The sequence below is a fragment of the Musa acuminata genome, chromosome BXJ1-5 (assembly GCF_036884655.1).
Source record: "Musa acuminata AAA Group cultivar baxijiao chromosome BXJ1-5, Cavendish_Baxijiao_AAA, whole genome shotgun sequence".
Taxonomy (NCBI): domain Eukaryota; kingdom Viridiplantae; phylum Streptophyta; class Magnoliopsida; order Zingiberales; family Musaceae; genus Musa; species Musa acuminata.
Genome location: NC_088331.1, coordinates 45,073,412 through 45,096,647, shown reverse-complemented (window position 1 = coordinate 45,096,647; position 23,236 = coordinate 45,073,412). Strand labels below are relative to the sequence as shown.

Below are 23,236 nucleotides of genomic sequence, written 5' to 3'. Positions count from 1 at the left end.
AGAACAGCACAATTGATGGTGAAGATGTGGAAAGTATGAATTCCAATCACTCAATATCGAAATTATTTCTTTTAAATCTGAGACAAGACTGCATGTGTTAGATTTACTAAATATCCTACCGGTAGATTCTCCACAGCGACATCTTTTGACCGAGGAAGCGAAATCTAATCCAACTTCTGCAAATCCAATAGACCATGGGATCTTTGGTGTCCAACATGGACCTTCTTGTCTGGTTTCCTTCCTCCTCCTTCTCCCCTACTACCATTATTAGTCCTTCCCCATGTTGCTTCGTCTCCCATAACACGCCTCAAAACAAGAGCCAGAACGTATTCCTTTGCGCCGCCTCGTTCGTCGCGGCCTCCGCCACTACCGGTCGAACATGGCGGCGGCATTGTGCGGGCTTGAGTGCGTGCTGTGCTTGGGGTGCTCTCGTTGGGCGTGGAAGCGGCTCGCCTACGTGGGCGCCTACGACAGCGAGGCGTGGCCGCAGGCCACGGCCGAGGAGCTCGAGCCCGCCCCTCGCGTCTGCCGCGTCGTGCTTGCCATCTACGAGGATGACCTGGCCAACCCCAACTACGCCCCCGCCGGCGGATACCGCATGGACTCCTCCGGCGTCGTCAAGCGCGTCCCATACGACGAGATCCCCCACGGTCGCTGCCCTCCGTACCTCATCTACGTCGACCGCGAGCACAAGGAGGTCGTCCTCGCCGTCCGCGGCCTCAACCTCGTCCGCGAGAGCGACTACAAGGTCCTGCTCGACAACCGCCTTGGCCAGCAGATGTTCGACGGCGGATTCGTCCACCACGGCCTTCTCCGGGCCGCCACCTGGCTCCTCAACCGCGAGGCCGATACCCTACTTGACCTCTGGCTGGAGCTTGGCTCCGAATACAAGCTCGTCTTCGCTGGCCACTCGCTCGGCTCCGGCATCGCCGCTCTCATGACCATCATCGTCGTCAACCACCGCGACCAATTTGGGGGCATTCCCAGGAGCCAAATCCGATGCTACGCCATCGCTCCTGCCAGGTGCATGTCCCTCAACCTCGCCGTGAAGTATGCCGATGTCATCAACTCCGTCATCCTGCAGGCAAGTGCGGCTCTCTGATCTCTGCGTCGTTCTTGTTGCTTATTGGACTGCTTGCTTAAGTTAGGGAAGTGATTCGATCGGGAATTCATGGTGCGAGAGCTTGACCTCAGTCTAAGCATTAGGGAAGTCAAGTATAGTGATCTGGATCTCACCAAATGATAGTTCTGTTGGGTATTTGGGCAAGTGCAGGTTTGCCTGCAATATAAAAGCAGGGTGTTGTTGGATCGTATGAATTCTATTTGCCATTGGTGCATTTGAGAGCTGGGTGTGAGTCATGACTACCTTTGGAATAGTTCCATCCTCACAGCATCCTTCAATGTCGGTGTAGCTAGCATAAGCAATAGTCAACCGAAAGCTCAGAGAGACTGATTTGTCTTTGCAATCATCCAAACCTTCTTTTAACTTACCATTTTTCATTTTCAACTATATATGAGTGTCATGTGATGAATCTTTCTGAATTCTGCTTTTGACATAGTAAGATCTTTCCCAGGATGATTTTTTACCAAGAACACCAACACCCTTGGAGCATATCTTTGGATCTATTTTCTGGTGAGATTTCAAATCTTTTGCTTAGTTTTGATGAACAGAAAAATCTATATGTAATTAATTAGGTGTTACTGATTTGGACAGCTTGCCCTGCTTATTATGTTTGGTTTGCATGAGAGATACATTTATTCCGGAAAAGAGAAAGCTCAAAGATCCAAGGAGGCTTTATGTTCCCGGTCGAATATATCATATCGTTGAGAGAAAGTTTTGCAGGTACTAAATCTGTTTGACATTCTTGAGTCCAGAAATGATTATATTCGTTGACTTTCATTAAGAAATCTCTTCATCTTAATAAATTTAATATCAATTTTCCATATTTCACTTGTGGTAAATGAAATTCTTAAGTTTTGTCTTTCTCAGGCATATAACCATCATAGACTTCTATTTTCACATAATTTTACATCAGGTGAAACTTATATCCAAATTGATACTAGAAGGAACAGATCCATGATATATGCATGTTGGAGGTACAGAACTGGTTATTCGTCCTGCAAACATGAACCATCTGATGTCGACCACAGATGTTAAAATATTCTTCAGATTTGGATCGGTAGATTGGTTCTAACTTGATAGATGAGTGAATCAAACTTGCATTTCAGAGAAAAATTTAGGTGATTTCGGATATGAAGTAGCCATTAAGGATCACCCACAACTTTGGTGTAGCATGCAGTTGTTATTGATGTCCACATTATGATTGTCCCAATGACTAATCTGGTTCAATTTGTGCATATAAGTAAACAGGGCCTAAAGACCACCAAAAGGGTGCATGGTAAAATGTTAGTGTAACCTCATCCAATGAAATTGAGAAAATATGATGATGCAGACATCAAACATGCAATGTTTACATGCTTATTGTTTCTCTGGTTTAAGATAATCCTGACACTGTGTAGTGACAGAGATTCAGAAGAGCATAGAAGGCAACATATAAAGAATCACATCATCATGATTGGATAGGTCCAATATTAGTTTATTCTTCATTGCTTACATGGGGGCTCTAAGAAATACTCATCAAGAGTTATATTGCAGATTGACATCAATGCCAAATGTTTATATGATACTGGCTAAGTGGTGGTTCTTCATGCAGAACTATGTAAAGATTCATACTCATTCGACACTCACCATAGGGATCAAAAGCCTAGAATCTTTAACTGCATATATAATGTGCTAACCACCTGGATGTCTCCACTGAGATGAATCCTTATGATTCATAATATTTCCTTCAAATTTTGATATTTTCTTCCTGAGTGAAGATTAAAAGTGTTGTCTGACTTCTTTGGTTTATGTCTGTGAAAACTAATCTCATGTCTCTTTTTGTATTTTATATTACTATTTCTGGAACTGATTTAATCATGGTTACTTATAATAAACTTCTACTGAAGACGGTGACTTATCCAACTGACCTGATCTATTGATTATTGAATATCTTGATAAGTTGAAATTTATGCATTGATTTATTATCGAGTGGCTGAGTTTCTGATTTTTAATAATTAAAATTTTTTCCAAGTTTTGTAGTTTTGGAGCATGCCTAAGTGATATAAACATCACCAATGGATTTAAGATCTTGAAATGTTGCTTACATAGTCGAAATCAACTTTCAGAAAGGTCATGAATGCAAACAATCATAAGTTCCTTGGGTTTACTTCATATATATCAAGGTTTCAAGTTTCCAATGACATGCAGTCACATGGGTGCCGTTAGATAGGAGATCACTATTGCAAACTTTATTCAGGTTATTTGGTTCAAATTTTCTTGACGAAGATTTTCATTATAAAAATTAGGTCATTTCAATTTAACACTCGATAAAATCAGAAATGACTCTGCCAATAGCAACAACAACTAAGGAGCGAGCATTTCAGCAATGAATGTCGCAAAGGGTTGATTCCAGTGTAGAATGGAAGATCAATGGATGAAGAATTGTTTGATCATATATATTATGAAAAATTTTGACAACAGCATTGACAATGAACTGCACTTCCTGAAGATGAGGAGAACTATCCCTTATTATGGTTCAATAAACTATTTACTTTTTTTTAGACCAATGTAGGATCATTAACTTCTAAATACTTTGATCCGGGGAAAAATTTCCATCGTCGCTTCAGTCGATATAGATATATTGAAGGAACAAGTGCTTATCCTCTTTTACAATTATGCCACTGAGTGATTTGCCAAAATCGACTACTAAGTCCAACTATTGATATGGAATCTAATGCCCAGGATTCAAACAAGGCCACGAAAAGAATAAATGCATATGTGTGTATATTAAATAAATGCAAATGAATAAATCCACGATAATATCTGTGGATGCAGATGTGGAAGATATCCTCCAGAGGTGAGGACTGCCATTCCGGTAGACGGAAGATTTGAGCACATTGTGCTATCCTGTAGTACCACATCGGACCATGCAATTGTATGGATAGAGCGTGAAGCACAAAAGGCTTTAGATGTAAGACCTCAATACACTCAGCTTTGTCATCTTTGATACCGACGCATCTTTCTCATTTGTCATCTTTCATAAGATTTTATCGGTCTTAATTGTTTCCATCTTAATAGGCTAAACAAAGAAAACTACATCCTTGTGCATGTTAAAATAAGAATTTACTCGACTCTAATATATCTTTTTAAGTACATCCATGCAAAACTCTGGTATACCTATATACTTCCACGTATAGCATCAACAGGGTAGAGTTTTTTATGGCGATCACTCAACCGGACCATCTCAAATTTAGGAGTAAACAGTGAAAACCATGTATCTGAACCATGTTAAAATAAGGATTGCACACACTAGATTTATCAACGATGAATTGTTAGTTGCCTTCTTGTTAACACTAGACTATGTTTCAGAAGTTTGAAGAGTTCTGAAAGCTGGTTATGTTGCAGCTGCTGAAGGATATGGTGCCCAAAACCGCTCCACCAGAACAAAAAATGAGTAGGAATCTGAGTCTTGAGCAAGAACACAAGAACGCGCTGGAAAGAGCAGTGACCTTGGACATACCGCATGCTGTGGTGGCCGCAACAGGAGACCACAGTGAGGTCACCGGCGCTGCGCCTTCTCAAGGTCAGGAAGGCACAACTTCAAGCAATGGTTCAAAATCTAGTGGCAGAACCAAGTGGGATGAATTGGTTGACAAGCTCTTCACCAGGAATGAATCAGGAAACCTTGTTCTGAAGAAAGACATGAACACAGCAGATGGATAGCAGGGCTTTTTCTTTCCTTCTCTTTCGGCATGTGTTGCAGAGCCATGTATCATTCTTTTGCAGTTGCATGTCATTAATTGTTTGGTCTTTGAGTTGAGGCATTGATGTAAAAATAAGTTATTGGAATCCATGTTTGATGCAAGAAATGTAAGCTTGTCAATAAATTACAAGAACCTCATCCGATTTAGAACTTTTGGAGCTTAGAGTTTGAGGCTATTGTGATGCATTTATGCTATTGATTCTGCGTGGTAAAGCCTCAGCCAAACCTGCATTCCATTTCCTTCAATCCTGTAAGTCGGATTCTACAGGATTTTGAGATGAGTGGCAATCTGTGGAGGCTTCTTATGGTCCTCCAGATTAAAGTTTTTCTGCTGAAAGCCTATAAATTGTAGCAGCTAACTTATGATAGATTGCTTGCTTTTGAGATTGATACTTCTTCTGAGTGTGTGTTGTTCATCTTTTCTTCCCCTGCAATCATGCCAGATTGGTGTGGGACTGGGTTCAAAACAAATTTGGTACCACTTTCTTATATTTTGATACCTGAGATTCTGATGATTGGCATAGGAAGGGAGACTCACTTAACTGCAATGATGCCTTCAAATTTTATAGTCTTTATTTGAAAATAGTTTAATGACAAACTTTTTAATATCCAGTGGTACTATTCCTCCATTTTCTATCAAGTTGTAGCTTTATTTCATGCTCCATGAAGACTCTTTTATCTGAAAACAGTGATAGGGTAAATTGAATCCTAGTTACTTGGGATCCTTTGGTGGTGATAGGGAATATTCTAATATTAGTCACAGTTTCATCCGTAGAAAATGGTTGAGATAGTGGATAGTGCTCTCTCAATCGTCCCTCGTCAACTTCGCGTCGCACGGGATTGCACTAATCGATGCCACACTACAAGAGCCGGGTCGACCCATGCTGTTGAAGGTGTACGAGTTGGTTGCTCACACGATCACACCGAAAAAAGGTATAATCAATCCTCACCAGTTGCAATCCCCTCCTGTCAGCTTCACAGGTATAAAGGTCGGTCCCCAATCCCATGAAAGAATGATCTATCATTTATCTACTAATTTAAGCAATGGAGGGATCGAGTCGGGAATCCCCTAACACTGACCTGTTATGCAAGATCTCAACGAAGATCAAATCTACTTCGGCTCCACCTCACGACAACTCCGAGGGCTCGACGATAATCTTGAAATCATCCTCTCCAGCCCTTACATCGCTCTTATCGCTCTATCTCTCCCTCTAGAAGTCATCTAAACAATTTGGAATAGGATCAAACAGTATCAACTCCCGATGCATCACATAAGTTACAAACATGAGGATTGGTGTAAACTCAATAGTGATAGCTCCTGAGATCAAAAAGACAACGGAGGAATTGGATTCATTATACTGCTTAATATTTATTTTGTGGATTTATGAATCTTTCTAAAGGGGATATATTTTTCTGTGAAACGACTACAGGAAGAGAAAGGGTTGCTGACGGCTAAACAACTTGGGATCCTACTTCAAGACATTTGTCATCTTCTTAGAACCTTCTTGATGGATTTTAGAACATCTGTCTTCTTCTGGGAAGAAAGTTTATCTTTCTATTTGTCTTTTTTGGTTTGTTAGTTGGATGTATCCATTCAGCTTAGTTTTTTAATATATTTTTTTTTCTTTTTTTTGAAAAAAAAAGCTATTGATTGCAGTGTTAGAAATGAGACAAATGATAGGATACTTAATTAAAATAAATGAGACAAATAATTTTATCCCTTTTTTCTCTTATTTCAATCATGAATTTTAGTACGACAAGCAATTGATGTCATGCGCATGCACTGTGGAATCTCCTGTGGTCGATCAGTTTGCTTGTTTTCTTGGACTAGTCAACGAAAACAAACGCCATTAATCCAATGACGTCCAAATCAGCTGACCTAAAAGTGTTCAGACGCCCCGCGTCGTACGTCATCGCCCATGCAGTGACTGCGAGCCCTCGAGCATCAAGGCCAGTCCTGTCATTTCATGCCCCACTCCTCTCTTCTTCTCCACCATCGTCTCGTCTCTTTCAATCCTCCGTTCCATCTCGTCGTCCTCCTGCGCCTCTATTTCTGTCCAGGAAACTTCTACGGAGCCATGGATCCGGACACCTATCTCATCCCTTCGTCTCCCTCCGACGACTCTATTTCCTCCTCCGATCTCGACACCGAGGTAAGAGAAAGCGGCAGAGGACTGCCTTCGAGTTTGGTTTTGTAGTGATGAACTCGTTATCCGTTGCTGATGACGCAGTCAACGGCGTCCTTCTTCCCCGACCGGAGCACGACGCTGGGGAGCCTGATGGGCGTCACCTACGCCGAGGCCGCTGCCCACTCGATGAGGCTTCCGTCGTGGCGGGAGCACGGTGGCGGCGGAGGAACCACCGCCGGGGAAGCGGAGAGGAGGCCGAAGCCGAGGGCAGCGGAGAAGCGGCGGCGGCGCGTCCGCTGGGGGAGGAGGCGCTTGTGGCGGCTGTGCGGGAACGACATGGCGGGGCCGACCTCTCTGGGAGAGTTCCTCCAAAGGGAGCGGCGGATGGCCGGAGGTAGCGACGGGGCGGAGGGGATCTACGACTTCGGCGGCCCCGCGGAGCACGTGGCAGTGGGCGGCGAGGCTCTGTTCGCGGACGGGAGGGTGCTACCACCTGCTCCGGCTGCGGAGCGGCGACGGCGGCGTGTGGAGTATTTGCGACGGCTCCGATGCTGCTGCTCACCGGGATCTGTGGCGGGAGGGAGTGGTAGAATCGTGATTTCGAGCTTCGTCCAGATGGAAGGAAAAAGAAACGATAAGAACAATGTCTCCTTCAAGTTCCACACTCTGTTCTTTTCTTTAATTTCCGCAAAAAGATTTCTTTCGTAAGACCTTTTGGTTATGATGCAAGAAGGGAGAAAGAATCCAAAGGGAAATGATGGATTGCATGAAGGATCAGTAGGTAAAGATAAGACAAGTGAGAGGAGTTCCCTCTATGATCCATGGATTACGTCTCGATCTTACCAACAAAGAAACGTTGACGGCCTCTCTATAACTTGTTTATGGGAAACAGTGTACCAATGAATGAGGATCGTCCACTTGTCAGAGTTAGGCAGAGTGAGCTCATCTGACCAAACCCGAATAGAATAATGAACGTTGCCTACACCTGTATGGGAGGAATAAAATACAACTTCAAACAGAAACTAACTCACAGTAACAAAGCAATCAAATAATACTGACTCACGAACTTGCTTGTACACAATTAAATGTAATAAAATAAAATCAACTAGACAATAATACCACTGCGATGCTTTTCCTTTTACCGGTTTTATGCCTACTTATAAACGGGTAAAGAGACCTTGTGCGGTGGTCAAAACCCCGGGGCGACCTGGATCCTTTAGATGAGCCCAATTGTCAAAAGCTCAACTATTACAAAGGGAATGACTTGTCACGTTGCAATCGATCATAGTTTGGCACAGCACAAACTCGAGTGTATTTGTATAACGATTCAAGGATCAGAGGCCTTATTTTATGACAGATACAGGCAGAAAAGCAAATTCATTTGGCAATAATGTTGAAGAGAAGCCAGAAGAACCTGCAGCTTTATTTCTTCGGAAAATATGCTTAACCAGGACAGCTCTTCTGGTTTCCTTCTTCTCCGTGCTTATCTTTCCAAATTCCGATAGAAGCATCTAGCCAGCTATGCCAACTTTGGGATGGTCTCCTAGATGACTGTATGTTCAACAAGATGCCAGATCTGTAGATTTATGTGAAATCATCATCAGATAAACAAGAAGCAATAGGCATCCTTTTGAGGGAGGATTGGTCACCAAAAGAGACGTTAGACTTCTTAAGCAAATGCGACTTCCGCAATGTTTTCATCGTTTTCATCGACTTGGGTTCTTTTGACAGGGGAGTGTCTAGGCCGCTGAAACTCTTCAGGCAAGTGTTTCCATTGGATTTTGTAGATTGTTGCTTAATTTGCATAGGCAAGAACATTGATTTCCCATCTTTCTTCTCATACTTTTGGTTATCTAAATGCTGAGTGGATCTTACTCCTGATTCAACTGGAACAAGTTTTCCATCCACTTGATTAGTGAAAACAAATGTGACCTGCAATTATGATTCCAAGTCATGTTAGCAAATCGTTGAGCTTTAGCAGTGGAAGTCATCAGAGTAGTTAACAGTAGTCAAAACAATGGCCACTTTCAATTCACTGTGCAAGTACAGGGAAAGGCTTCTCGCGCTTATGCACCTGCAAATAAAATTTCAGGTTTTTTTTCCAAAAAGATAAATATATTATATAAACTGCAATACAAACAAAGAAGGAAAAATATTCTACAGTTATTTCAGGTTATTCTACAGTTTTGTTTCATCCTACAAGTTAGAAGGAAAAATATCAAGGAGCTGTAAATTAAATACTGCAGAAACCTATGACATTTGCTACAGTTAAGGCTTCAAATACTAGATCATATCTATACGAATCAATTTACCAATCCAAAGAACCAATGTTTAACTATATATTTCAGAATCAATTGATATTTTATCTTTTTATTCTTTTTTAACGATACTAGACGGTGCAAGTTGATATGCCGTTAAATACATTGGTTCAGTACTGGACCGATGAACACTTGTGACTGATATTTAACTGACTTTTAAACCTTCATTGCAATCATGAATCTTGCTAAGCCATCAAAAAGATTTATGCATGTTCATCCAAGCTGTTATATCACAACACACCTCATCACCAGCTGCCGATTGAAGAATTAAATCAGGTACTGTTGCAGGGTTTGAATGATGGCCCCAGCTTCCTAAATCTTCTTCAGACGGGGTTCCAAGCTGAAAAAAGCAAAGTGAACAAACATTCTAAGAAAATAGCTACAATTTGCTTAAGAAAAATTATGAACATTTATGTAAGAGTAACCTGTCTCTGGGAGCTTGTCAACTTTTGCAAGCATCCAGCAATTTCAGCAAATCCGCCAATGTCATTTACTAATCCACTTAGCTTTTGCTTTCCATCACATGAATCTCCACTGTCATCGTCCTCTATCTCATTGACAATGTTATTCACTGCCATCAGACCATCTTCTTTGCAGCGTGCACAGTTCATATTTTCATGAATCTCAGACCTATGAGAAATTATAGCAACTGATTTAGTCGTTAACTGATACACACCAAACATTTTAAAACTCACTGAATGTACTTGCATGTGGTTTTCACCAACGAAGCATTTGAATATGCACAAACAATGTTGAAAGCTTTAATCCTCTATCATTTGTGGTTGAATGAAGCCTTTCTCAAATCAGCTCTGCCAAGAGCAACATTTTTTAAAGTAACAGAGGCACCATTTTCTCATTTTTTTACCAATGTCTGTCTTTCCTCTCACTTTCCTCGGTCGACTCAAACATCCATTATCTTCTTTTGCATGTATCGACCAAGTATAAATATTTACATGTTAAATACAAGTAGAATGGCAAGAATAAAAATATGTTCATCAATAATGATTGATCTAACCCCAGTCAAATGCAAGAATTGAAAAATACTAGAGTAACATTACTATTAATGCTCATTGCCTGGAAAGTTTTTCTACCCTTCTAACTGTTTAGCATAATAGTTTTGCAGCAGAAATACTAACCTGTACTGATTTAAAAACATTATATAACTAAAATTTAAGTCATTTCATCAACCTGGTTATAAGACAATATTCAAATTAGATGTACAAATTACCTGACATTCTCATGAAAAGTGAAAAGATCACGCAGATCTTCTTTTGACAGATGACTCCCCTGTAAAGATGAATATCTCAAGTACTATGCATTGTAAGGGAAGTAAAACGTAGCAAATTTATACCTGTGGCATCTGACTATTTGCTTGTTCCTTTTGAATAACTTTCTGAAGTCCTTCTTTCGACATCTGACGCTGGTAGACCTGCAAAAGATTATATTAATATCAATAATCACTTAGAAGAGTAGACTTATAGTCCATAGTAAATCTATGCAACCAAAGCATTATAGAAATAATACAATGATAAACTATACAGTGGCCTAGAATTATTACAATGTTACAAATCAAAAGGTCCAAACCTTTTCTTCAATGGTTCCTGTGGTCAAGAACCTGTAGATGTAGACTCGCTTCTTCTGCCCATCCCTCCAGACTCTTGCTGCAGCCTTGGGGAAGGAAACAAGCATATACCCTGAATATTATCAACTTATTGTAACAGGTATAAAGGAAGTCGCTCAGGGAAAAAGAATACCTGTTTGTCATTAGCAGGGTTCCAGTCAGGATCAAAAAGGACCAGGCGATTTCCACCAATCAAATTAAGTCCACAGCCGCCAGCTTTGCTACTTAGAAGAAACAGAAACTCATCCTGCCAGGAAAATGCCAGAACAACTACATAATCAAAGTCGGTGTAATGACTACATGTCAAAACAGAAAAAAAGAAAATAATTACTCACTTTAGATGGATCATTAAAACGATTGACCAACTTTTGCCGCTTTCCAATGGATGTAGTTCCATCAAGCCTCAAAAAAGGATACCTTCTTTCTCGGCACAATTGAGCAAACAGATCCAATGTCTGAAAGGATTTCAAAACATCAGGATCAATGAACAAACAACTAATGTTGCAACCATAATGCACTATAAGACAAGGCAAGATGGAGAAACAGAAGCATTTGCACAAACAAGTTTATTCAAAATTTTATAATAGAGAACTAAAGACAATTAGGATGTAGTAGGACCAATGGTAAAGTTTCTACAAAAAATGACAATAACTAGTGCATACATATATGGTAACCATATTCAAAAGAGAGGTTTGTCTATCCAATAAAAGCAGTGAGCCAAAAAAAAAAATTTTATTCTATGGCTACAGAACTTTCTTAACTGTGGAGCCTCCTTGGTCCATCAACGCTATGTTGGTCAATGTATAGTACCACTTGTAGGTATATTCTCCGGCATCGATGCAATCCTTGGTGACAAGCATTTTGTTTCGTGGCCACTACACTCATATGTAAGACAGAGCATTACCACTTCATCATTTTATTTGACTTCCTAAAGTGTCAAACTTCCTTCACTATGGAGCCTCCTTAGTGCATCAAATCTAAGTTGGTCAATATACAAGTATCAGGCGTATTCTTCAAAACCAATGCAATCACTAGGAGAAACATTAGCTAGCACAAAAAAATATTTACATTACCCTTTGGACAAAGGAGGAAAATTAAAAAATCACTTCCAGTAATTACTTAGGGACCTAGAAATGTAGAAACTTCTTGAGCAACTTCATATTAAAGCATTAGTGCATATAATAAAATAAAGGTGAACCGCTAATGTGAAGTCTAAGGAGGATCAATGTATGCAAGCTTCTTGACCAAAGCATCAGTACATATAAATCCCACATTAAAAAAACTAAGGCATCAACTAACAAAATGAAGTAACCTCTATGCTAAAAAAAGCACAGGATCTACTTTGACGTATCAATAATATCTTATGTTATATTTATTAGTGTTTGACAGTGAATGATAAGCATGTTAGTCTGCAGGACTAAAAAAACATCGAGTAAATTAAGCAACTGTCTAGCATTGCTTCAATAATCTATATATTGATGCCAGCTCAATGGGCTATGTTTTATATTCTATTAGAGAGATAGTTACATCTCAATATGCTTCCCTAGCATTTAATATTTCTTCAAGCATTAACTAGGTAAGACAGAAGCAACTAAGTCTGACAATTTTAGTGAGATAAGTTCTTAATCACTTGAGTGAGTTGGATATTACAATAATGATGCTAACAAGCCATAATGTCCCAACAATACCTGAGTGTAGTTGGATACAAGAACAATGCGGTCATCAGTATTTTTACGAAGCTGGCCAAGTAACCTTGCTAGGACATGCATTTTTCCTGACAGTTCCACCCATATTCCACCACCACCAGTCCATGATCCAGATCTACCCAAACAAAACTCAAAATCAAGTAAAAGAAATACAACATCTTGTTTTTATGATAAAAAAAGGACACCGCTGATAATACCTTCCAGAAAATAATTCTGTAGGAAAGAAGCGTATGCAGTCATCAAAACCTGACATTCCTGAACTTCCACTTTTAATAGAATCATAGATGAGCTGAACAAAACGAGGAATAGAGATCATAGGGTAATAATAAATAACCAAAAAAGTGTACATGATTGTTTAATGACCTAAAAGTGTCTTTTGATGATATATACTTTGTACTTTGAATATTAGGAGCCTATGATCATTATATATGACCTAATGAAACATCCATATTAATAGCAATTATCAATGAATTAGTTGAATAACATATTGGTACTTACTAATTTGACAAATTATTAGTATTGAGACATGGAGCTCAATACCAATACAATACTTTTGATTATATTTTTTTATTATTATACTGAATGATACCAAGCGGTTTGGGTTAGTATATCAGTACCAGCTGGTCTGGTCGATTACTAAACTAGTATTGGAGAGAGATTAAAAGCCTTGCACTAAACGTAATTTTTTATGACATTCCTACATTAAATGTGTGCCACCAGGTAGGAGGCAGAACAAATTGAACAACCATCATCATATAGAATAATAGAACAACAAAGAATCACTTGTGGAACAACTGCATATCGAAGATATGAAATCAGCTCTTATTATTTCTCTTGTAGTAATAGTTTTATAAAGCCTTGCACCAGTCTTGCAAAAATTAATATTTACCTTTGGATGATTGCATAGCTTCTTAAGAGCAGTTATATATGCTAGAATTTTGGATTGCTTCATCTCTTCAGCTATAACATGCTTAACCTATAAAATTCATATATGAAAAATAAGATTTTCTTAGTAAAGTTTATTACTAATTAGCATAATGACAATGCAAGGTAGGTGTCTTCTCACATTTTTTGATTGTACAAAATGATTATAGAGTTCGAGTTGTAAAGGAGTCAGCTTGCAACATACCACTTCAATGATCTATATTTAAATAACCAAGTCAGTAAAAAAACTGAGTTTGATTAAAATACAAATTTAAAGCAAGAATAAAAGATACATAAAAGCAATACAAGCGCCTTGGAAAACTGAGACTACTTTCCATATATACCTCTGCCCTGAGCATAAGGAGCATATGAATAAAGAAAGGAGCTATAGATGGACCTTAATGGTCAACAAATGTACTAAAAATGAAGCAATAAATATGCATAATTATGTTAAATGACATCTGCAATTTCCATAGACAAAAGGAAGTTCACCTTGGTGTTACTCAATTGTTTTATTTGAATGCTAAATCCTTTCTCCCTAACTATGTCCATTATAGATCTTCTCTTCCAGAGTTGCATTAATCTGGGACTATATTACCATTTTAAAATCTGTGATATGTTTTTCTCTAAGAATTACTTTGAAAGGGACCAAATGTCTAAACCAAGGTCTGCCGTACCGGCGTTTCGACCCGGGCTCGGTACCGGTACAGTATACCGCTCGGTACACCTGGGTACATACCGCCTGTACCGGGCGGTACAGCAGACCTTGGTCTAAACCATCTAAAAGTCCAACAGTCTTAGGTTTTATAGACCAAGTTTGACCTGCTAATTTGGCATTCTACCATTGAGCTTATATGGCACCAACCTTGTTTGCTATGGTGACCACCACAACCTTTCTTAGAAAATTTTTAAATTGTAGAAAATGATATGATTAAACCTTTTTTTCTGTATTTCAGTCTAATATACTCTTAATTTAAAATGTAAAATAAGATTTCAATGTGGCCAAAAAATGTACTAGGCGTCCATTGAACCATATCCCTTTCACTTAAGAACTTCTGAGTCCCTAAGTTGCAAAAGTAAAATCGCCTTAGAAAAAGTGAGCTAATATGCATTTAGTTCTATAAATGGCACTCATCCTGCTTCCATGATAAGAAGATTTTAGATAGATTCATTGTGTCAAAAGCATATAAAAAATCAACAAGTTAGCTTCATATAGTTGGCCATTACTGATGCGACATCACGTGGAAGTTCATGTCAAATACAGGGAAAAATAACCAAAAAAAGTCTATATGGTTGATGGAAGAACGTCTGTTACTAATAAACAATTCTGGGATGAATGGAACTGTTTTTAACAATATTAATAGCTGTGAAGTGCCAGGTGCTGCATGATCGGCCTTCCCAAAAAGTTAGTAATAGGCATAGGTTTGGCTTGATAGTTGTCAATGATGATATATTTTACTTGCAAAATTGACTATTTTGATTTACAGATGGAGATAAAAGATTTCTTTCTTTGTTGTTCTAACATAAGATAGATATAGAGATAATACCCCTGTGCCTTAAATTTGTTTTGAGATTCAGCAGTTTGAATCATTTCATGTGTGGAAATGTAATGATTCATTTAATTATCAAAAGAAGCCAAAAACTCCCATTGGTAGTTGGTACAACATTAGATAACTGTAACACACATGCACCAATACCAAAAAAAGTACCAAATAAATGAAAGCCCAGAAGCTACCATGACAAACTTCTAATATTGATCAAGTTAAAATATGATTTTCCCAGAAAACCAAATACAGAACAATGGCAATGTAACAAGCATAATAAAAACACAGGCCTGTTTGATTAACAGAACAGTTGTAATTTAATGTTTTATGATTGAAGTTATATGTAATATTTATATATATGCCTTATGATTGATGTTATGTGTTGATTTTTAATTGCTTCTATTTAAATCATTTTGTTGTATGATTAATAAAATGTTATAAAATTATCAAAGAAGAGAAATAAAGGTCTTAAATAAATTATAAGTGCAGGAAAGATTCGTCTGGCATGGATATTGACCACAGCAATCAACATTGGTCCATAATGAAACTTGGTACAAATTGATGTTGGTACCCTGGATCTGAGATCAGTATTGGTATCGAATTAATCTTTTGGACCTTGCTTCGAACATTCCCACCATGTTCTTGTAATTTAAATGTGACTAATGTAGAGCTAAATAAAGTGTAACCATACAGAATTGCATGACAGAGTGGCTTTGTGAATGTTACAGATGAAACAATAATCTCGCCCAACTGGTAGGTATCAAAGCCAACTTAGTTACCTTGGATGGTAGAAGGTAACTAATCCCTAGTGCTAAGTGCTTAACTACTGTCAATTAATAGCCCATTGACATGCAGACTTGTTACAATGGATGATTAAGAATGTGCTAGATTTGATATTATTAAGAGCCTTAATTTCAATGTTAATACTTATCTTACAAAAAAGTTTAATAATTTGATGTCTAGAACTACAAAAACCTCGAGTTGACAAAAAGCTAGCCACTTTTCTCATAACAACAAGAATTTCAACCTCATCTTTAGCAAAATTAAAGTTATGGAGAGGCAGGATACCTTAGGTGGTAAGTGATTTGACAACAAAGTATTCGTCCTCCTCAGTATAAACTGAAACATAAGCAGATAGGTTAGAAAAAATCATCACGGATTTAGCAGGATAAATTGTTGCCTGACAAACCAATGTTGCTGATGTACAAAAGGAAAAAAAAATGCTATAATGAGAATGTACACTAGTTTTCACTTGATAAGTGGGATTTCATGATAGTTCTGTGCCACTCTCTTAATAGTTAACATAGGGCAACCCACCATTCAAGCTGCCATAATGACGGCATCAGTGAACATTGGCTTAAGGGGGGAGACTATTTCTACAACTGATGCTTGTCATATGAAATAGCTTAATTGCAACAAGAGGCCACCCTCTGCTCTCCACATATATACAATAATACGAATACATGTACACACATCATATATCTGTTACCACCTATGGTTTTTTAAGGAATTTATTATTCTATATATAAGCATTTACATGCATATGTCCCTCTAAAAAGTTAACATATATACCCTTCAAGATTCAAGATTATTACATATAAATCCTAGATTATAGGCGTTTTATTTATAAATAGAAAAAGGAGAATTTGTAATGGCATGCATGAAAGTATGACTTTCATAGTGATGTGTTGCTTATACAAGAATGAAGCATACGGAAAAAAAAAAAAAAGAATGAAGCTTGCACTCATAATCATGCCATGTGCAGTATGACTTTTAAGGCTTGCATTTTTCAAGAAAGATTACCTGGTTTACTTTTGCACTCAGCTCAGCAGATCTCTCAATACCCAACTTCCTTTCTTCTAAGGTTGCTGTAGGCTCTCTTCCAGAAACAACTGATATCTTTTTTAAAGCCATAAAAAATAAGTTAGGTCAAGAAATTACAGTGATAAAAACTGCAAATATCGCCTAAGTATATAACTAAATATTAGTGTCATTCTCTATCATCAAAACAGTTGCCACTAGCTAAATCTAACAAGCCATCAATTATTTTGAGCTAACAATAGGAAATAAGTTGTCGAAAGATTAAAAATAATCAAGGAATCATTTCTTATAAAAAAATGGAAAAAGAAGAGTAAATCTAAGGTTAAAATGAATCACCATATTCTGTTAATTCAGCAACACAGCCAAAGTCAGAAGACCAACAAAGAGAATATGCTACTCAATTATAAGTTTAAAGATACTACTGAACATGAATGAAGCAATGTTCAACATTAAAATACAATTGCACATAATTAAGCTGTTTTGCTTTTCATAGGAGAAAATCAATTTGGAGAGTGGATGATGACAAAGGGTGATACCCCATCATGGTACTTTATGAATAGCCTCATAATGCATGTAAGGATAACAGGTTTTACTGATACCAAGGCAAACAAACAACTGATGTTTGGCCATTTTCAAACTAATATGGCATTCCATGGTCATATGACTGCTAAAAAACTGACTCAATGTGTTGCCTAAAATTTTATAAACATTTTCTAGATGATTTCGAATAAATGTCAAAACCAAAAGTAGGTTTTCATATGCAATTCAAATATGGTAATATACCATGAATTGCAGTCTTCTTTTAAGAGTATGACAATTGCATAACAAACTCGAGAAAGAGTTAGTCTAGTCCAAAGTGTAATGGGCTGCTGACAAATGTCTGGTTTCTCATGAATTTTACTTGCAGTATCAGTATCCCCATTCCTACCAAATCCTGAAAGGTAGATGCCCCCTGCCCGTGCCACACCATGTGATGAGCACAACACGCAAATGCCACAGCATAACATGACACTGAATGTGTTATGATAAATTAACTTGAAATTTAATAAAAGGAAATATTGCAGCAATATTACATATTAGAATGAAAAAAAAAAAGTTTACAATAATAATCATTATTAGTACTATTATTATCAGATTTTTATATGTATTAAGCCCTTGCCAATATTTGTACTATCATAAAAATGCAATCTGATAAGGACAAGCATGACACATGCCATTCCATGTTTTCTCAAGCACATATTAGCACACTAGTTATGGAGTACTCTTTGGCAGTTTCTGCAAGGTAATAATATTATGGAAACTCAAACAAATCAAATTTATTAAGGACAAAGAGTTCCCTCTAATAAACATTTGCCATTAGTTTTTCATTCATCTAGTTTTTAAGTTTTATTTTTGCAGTACTTTTAATCATGGCAAGTGTGCTTGTTGTGTTAAACTATTATGTATCAAGACTGGCTGCAAAGGGTTTCTACAAAACTTGTATAATATTTATCAAATTATTGTTTTTTAACACCAGATTCTAGAATCTAGCCTATAAATTATTATCTCAAATTTCCCCTGATAAAGGATATTATGTAATCAAAACTTAGAAATAGCCACTTAGAAGGCTTATATTTTTTAACATACGACAGTAGAAAATATGGTAGATTAAATGAAATCAGGTAATCTACATTTATAAGGTTGACCTCCATGTTTTTGAACAAAAAACTCTGTGCAAATGTTCTATAGATGGTTATACTTAAAAAGTTTAAAAGCAGCTTTGGGGTGCTCAAACTTAGAAGATCGAAATGATTAAATTAATGAAGAAAAGGATATGACTTGGTATGTTTGGAGATTGAGAATCATTCGATGCTCCATTATTTGTGTGATATACACTGTAATACAATAAGCATTATAGTATCGTACATATTCAGGGACAAGATCTAGAATTAGGAGAGCGAGTTCAATGAAATAAGCTAACAACATAGACAAATCCTGCAAGACTAGCCTATACAAATTTAGTGCACCTTTTACTTGTAAAATACCAAATAACGTTAATTTAAATTGATTAGAAACAGTCAACTGCAGTTTCATGCTTTTATATTTTCATCCATTGCTTTTACAACATCTAGTTAACATACAGAGAATGGCTATGGGTTAAGCATCCATATCAGTTATTATGGTTTACCTTGTCCAACAATTTCATATTCAAAGAAAATCAAGAAACTTGCCATGGCTCATTGATGTCCACAGAAAAGAAAAACACAATTCTGATACATATAGCAGAAGGTAAAAAAGTAACATTCATGTAGCAGATATTGATAATGACTACAACATCAAGGTATCGACTTACTTCATAGTACTTCCGGAAATATGTAGCATCTCCCAGAATTCCTGGATTTGTGAAGTCTACCATGGCAAAAAATTCTTCAAGATCATTCTATCAAAACTGAAGTCAGTTCGTATAGAACAAATTTGGTAGAATGAACTTGCATTATGAGAACCACACAAAGAACCATGTTACCTGCATGGGCGTCCCTGACAATAAGATACGCCTTTTGCAAGGTAGAGAAGCCAATGCCTGATACAAAAAGGAGATGCACCATGACCAAATCTTGGGTTTCAACAAATACTGAAGACAAAAAGAACAACGCACATATACGCATACTACAACCCATGGTTTATGAGAAGCATCCTTCTTCACATCTCAACATAGCAAATGAACATTTTCTTGAGAAGACTAATTAGCTTTACATACCCTATTGGTTAATGTCTGATCATTTTTCAGCCTGTGAGCCTCATCACATATGAGAAGATCACAACTTCCACCTTTTTCAAATTTTGATGAATGCATTCGAAATGTCTCATAAGATATGATGAGCACCTGAAAGAATTTCATGCATCAAGCACTCTTCTTAGAAGACATACCCTCTATCCACTGAGTCATCATATAGATGATTAATACTGATTCAAAGTTATTGCAATTGGAAACCAAAAAGAATAAACCTGAAAAGGGCTGCAGGGTCTTAAGAAATTCTCAATCCCTGATAAGACATCTGCTCGTGTGCTTTCACAAAGAGAAAGAAGCTGAACTTTTCCTCCAATCCACTTGTTAATCTCTGCCTCCCAATTGCTAACAAGGCTTGTGGGAGTCACAATCATAGCCCTCTTAACCATTGGCTGGCCATCAAAGCCCTGCCGAAGCAGTGTATACAGCAAAGCAATTGATTGTAAAGTCTTCCCCAATCTGGAAAATTTTAAAAAAGGATAAGAAGTAGAGGTTTAGTAAGTAGTAACTGCAGAAACTAATATATGTAGAGCATCTTGAATCACAACAATGCAGAACCATATAAAAGAATTTTAGATAAGTATATTTACCCCATATCATCTGCCAGAATGCATCCCGAGATACCATCAGAACCAGATAACCCAGAAACACATTCAAACATAAACTGAACTCCTTCTCTGCACAAAATATAACCATTGTGTCAAAGACCTCCTCTCGGCAATCTTTTGTCCTTTTATCATTTGACTTATTTTAAGTTCAGCTTCAGTTCACGGTCAAGGCACATGTGTGATTAGGCACTACATTGATATCTTACCTTTTCTGAATAAAGAACCCGATAGAAGGGCTAGTAACCAATAACTAGAAAAGGCAACAAGGTAAGATTCCATGCTACAATTTAACAAAAAAATGGATGTAACAACAAAGAGGACGTTTATTTTCCAAGAAAAAAATGAAAAAAAACTTTTTTTTGTCAACAGATACAATTATAAGAGATGTGAGATCAGTACCTTTGATGAGGCCGAAGATAGCGAACAAGTAAAGGATCTACTTCGATTCGAGATACACAATCATTTGCCTCATCTGCTCCTTCGGGCAGCCAAAGAACTAAAGGCTCTATCCCAGGGGGCAGAGGCTGATTTCTTTCTTCAGGATCATCATTAGTAAAACTCGGTGAATGCAGAATGTTGCCAATGGTAACCAATGGTGTTCTTGAGGAACACCACGGTACAAATCTCTTACGCGCCCAAAGTCGTCGAGTTAGTTCATCATTTTCATCCTTGTATCGGTAAGGGCATGGTGGCTTAAAAGGCTTTCGAGCCACCGCTGCTCCGTCAGAGACACATAGAATTCGTGGAATAAGTGGCTGCCTTCTTACAAGAAGATTTCCTCTAACAAGAAAAAGAAAAAAACATCACAAAAAATGAAGCTACCTAAAATCAGAAATAAAACAAAATTCTCTCGGAATCAGAATAAGGAAAGATGAAATATGGAAAGAACGATTTGAAAATTCAACTTCAGTAAAAATTAGGATAAACATAACTAGTTTCTATTGTTATAATATAATGCTTTAAATAATTTCTGAACAAGTACTGATTACGGAATGCATGCTGCTTTGCTTAACAGAAGTCACCAAAAGGTCTAGTTGAATTATATTTCTCTTGTAAAGGCACAAAGACCAACCTATGGACAACAACTAAGATGTCAAACCAGATTCTCACTAGTCCCCTTAGCTTGGAACTTTTATTATGTTTTATGGCAAGTCTTCTAGCTTATTGCTATATTTTGGTATATTTTCTTACCTATTAGAGGTGTTAGATCCCAATTGGTTCTAAGACTATTCGTTTTTTATAACAAAACTGAAAAATGAAGACAAGTGATTTCCATTGATAATCAAGACAATAATCCAAGAACATTGATGCTCGTAGCATTTGTATGATTATTTCAATGATTTGAGAGCAACAAACACTTAGGACCTCTAGGTGTTATTTATTTCTTTCTTTTGGTAACAGAAACTTGCGCTTCTAAGCAATATCAATTAGCAACCTCGTTGAGAACTAAAATTCTTTTGTGCAAACATCATTATCATTTGGCAAACCAACTCTTTAAATCGATTAAACCATTCACAATCCATTCATATGTCACACCATTCCACTTGCGACCTTTCCTCAATTTTCTATAATTGAAGCTGTCGTGTTTTATCCAGATTAATAAGTGAAACATGTGTATCCTTATCAGCGCAGAAGGTCCGAGAACGACCACACTCAGTGCGGCAAGAGGTTGGCACCCAAACACGACCATGTGATACAAGTACCATTCTCCTCGAATCCAGCTAGCGAATCAACAAAGAGGAGAAATACTAGTTGGTTATTCAATCAACAAACTAAGGAAATAAAGAACGCGTACACACCCCCACAACGATCGATTTCTGTGTCAAAGGAAACCCTAGATTTCGCAATCCGGCAGATCATTTAAACTAGCGAGCAGTCAACGATGGCGATGAATCCAGCGTACCTCACGAGGGCGGCGACGTTCTGTGACTTCCGATCTTGATCAGCGGAGCAGGCTTCTTCCGTGCCACTCTCCTCGTCTTCTTCCTCGACTTCTTCCTCTTCTTGTCCTCCGTAGTCAGATTCTTCATCGTATCCTTGATCGGAATCAAAGGAAGACCCTAACTCTTCATCCTCCCCTTCTTGTTTGGAGGTCATTCTTTCTCTTCCTCCTCCAAGTCGAGCGATAGTCTCGCTTCCTCTTCCTTCTTCTGCAAGCCCTGCACGGTCTTTAAACGGATCGAAATTTTGGCGGCAAAGTGGGTAAAGGACGCAAGATGGGACACAAGTGGGTAAAGTCGCTCCATATATATATATATATATATATATATATATATATATATATATATATATGTTCATAGAGATGTAATGAAGATTACTACTTAATACTATTGACTACAGATAGCAAGAACATCGATGACGTAGAAACGATGACATTCAACAGCAACAAAGGAAGATAAATACATAGGAAGCTCGTCAAGTAATTCAAAGCTTCCATGACTTGCAGACAACAACATGACCACTGTAAATTATACTTGTACTGCATGCCATGCAGCTAATTAGAGACGACAATCCTCAGGCCCAGACTCGTCTGAGCAAACTCCACCAGGTTGTCCATCTCCCCCTCGTCGATGAAGCCACTGCCGTCGGAGTCGGCGTACCTGATCCCGCGGCGGCTCTTCCAGCCGCTGAACCGCCCGCGGATGCTGCGGATGGCCCTCTGCAGCTCCTCGCGGCTGATGCGCCCGTCCCTGTCGGTGTCGAACTTCATCAGCCACTCCTTGAACTCCTCCACCGTCATGTCCCCGTTCACCGACCTGGTGGTGGTGGTGGCGGCCGTGCTCGTGGTCCTGATGGCCATGGCAATACGTACTGGGAGCTCTTAGAACAACGTCCAAGCAAGGTTCTTTCTTGTTCGAACGTATGCCTGCTGTTTGGGTCTTTTATAGGCGAAGCTGAACGCCAAGATTGCCGTGTGCAAGAAGAGAATCACG

General features: G+C 38.2%; 3 protein-coding genes across 5 annotated transcripts; 2 read left to right on the top strand and 1 right to left on the bottom strand.

Annotated features, from left to right (window-relative positions):
- Positions 1-247: 247 nt before the first annotated feature.
- On the top strand, positions 248-5,015 carry LOC103985993 (uncharacterized). Its single transcript, XM_009403851.3, has 5 exons — positions 248-1,084; positions 1,575-1,633; positions 1,715-1,843; positions 3,938-4,073; positions 4,508-5,015. Exons 1-5 carry the CDS (start codon positions 380-382, stop codon positions 4,823-4,825), a joined length of 1,347 nt encoding a protein of 448 aa, XP_009402126.2. The 5' UTR covers positions 248-379; the 3' UTR covers positions 4,826-5,015.
- Positions 5,016-6,809: 1,794 nt separating this feature from the next.
- On the top strand, positions 6,810-7,876 carry LOC103985992 (uncharacterized protein At3g17950). Its single transcript, XM_009403850.3, has 2 exons — positions 6,810-7,018; positions 7,097-7,876. Exons 1-2 carry the CDS (start codon positions 6,833-6,835, stop codon positions 7,700-7,702), a joined length of 792 nt encoding a protein of 263 aa, XP_009402125.3. The 5' UTR covers positions 6,810-6,832; the 3' UTR covers positions 7,703-7,876.
- Positions 7,877-8,021: 145 nt separating this feature from the next.
- Positions 8,022-22,802, bottom strand: LOC135674527 (DNA repair and recombination protein RAD54-like). 3 transcript variants are annotated; one of them, XM_065184459.1, is made up of 21 exons: positions 22,207-22,802; positions 20,703-21,083; positions 20,286-20,372; positions 19,914-20,154; positions 19,666-19,791; positions 19,432-19,488; positions 19,261-19,347; positions 16,911-17,006; positions 16,176-16,226; positions 13,706-13,780; positions 13,529-13,615; positions 12,837-12,928; positions 12,622-12,754; positions 11,269-11,388; positions 11,067-11,180; positions 10,897-10,980; positions 10,664-10,741; positions 10,541-10,599; positions 9,738-9,942; positions 9,554-9,652; positions 8,022-8,926 (listed from the first exon to the last, which is right to left on the bottom strand). In XM_065184459.1, exons 1-21 carry the CDS (start codon positions 22,599-22,601, stop codon positions 8,579-8,581), a joined length of 3,015 nt encoding a protein of 1,004 aa, XP_065040531.1. In that variant the 5' UTR covers positions 22,602-22,802; the 3' UTR covers positions 8,022-8,578. The 3 variants fall into 3 exon arrangements, with proteins under 3 accessions (XP_065040531.1, XP_065040532.1, XP_065040533.1); XM_065184461.1 differs by having other exon boundaries at positions 8,784-9,068; XM_065184460.1 differs by lacking the exons at positions 13,529-13,615; positions 13,706-13,780.
- Between the last annotated feature and the right edge of the window lie 434 nt (positions 22,803-23,236).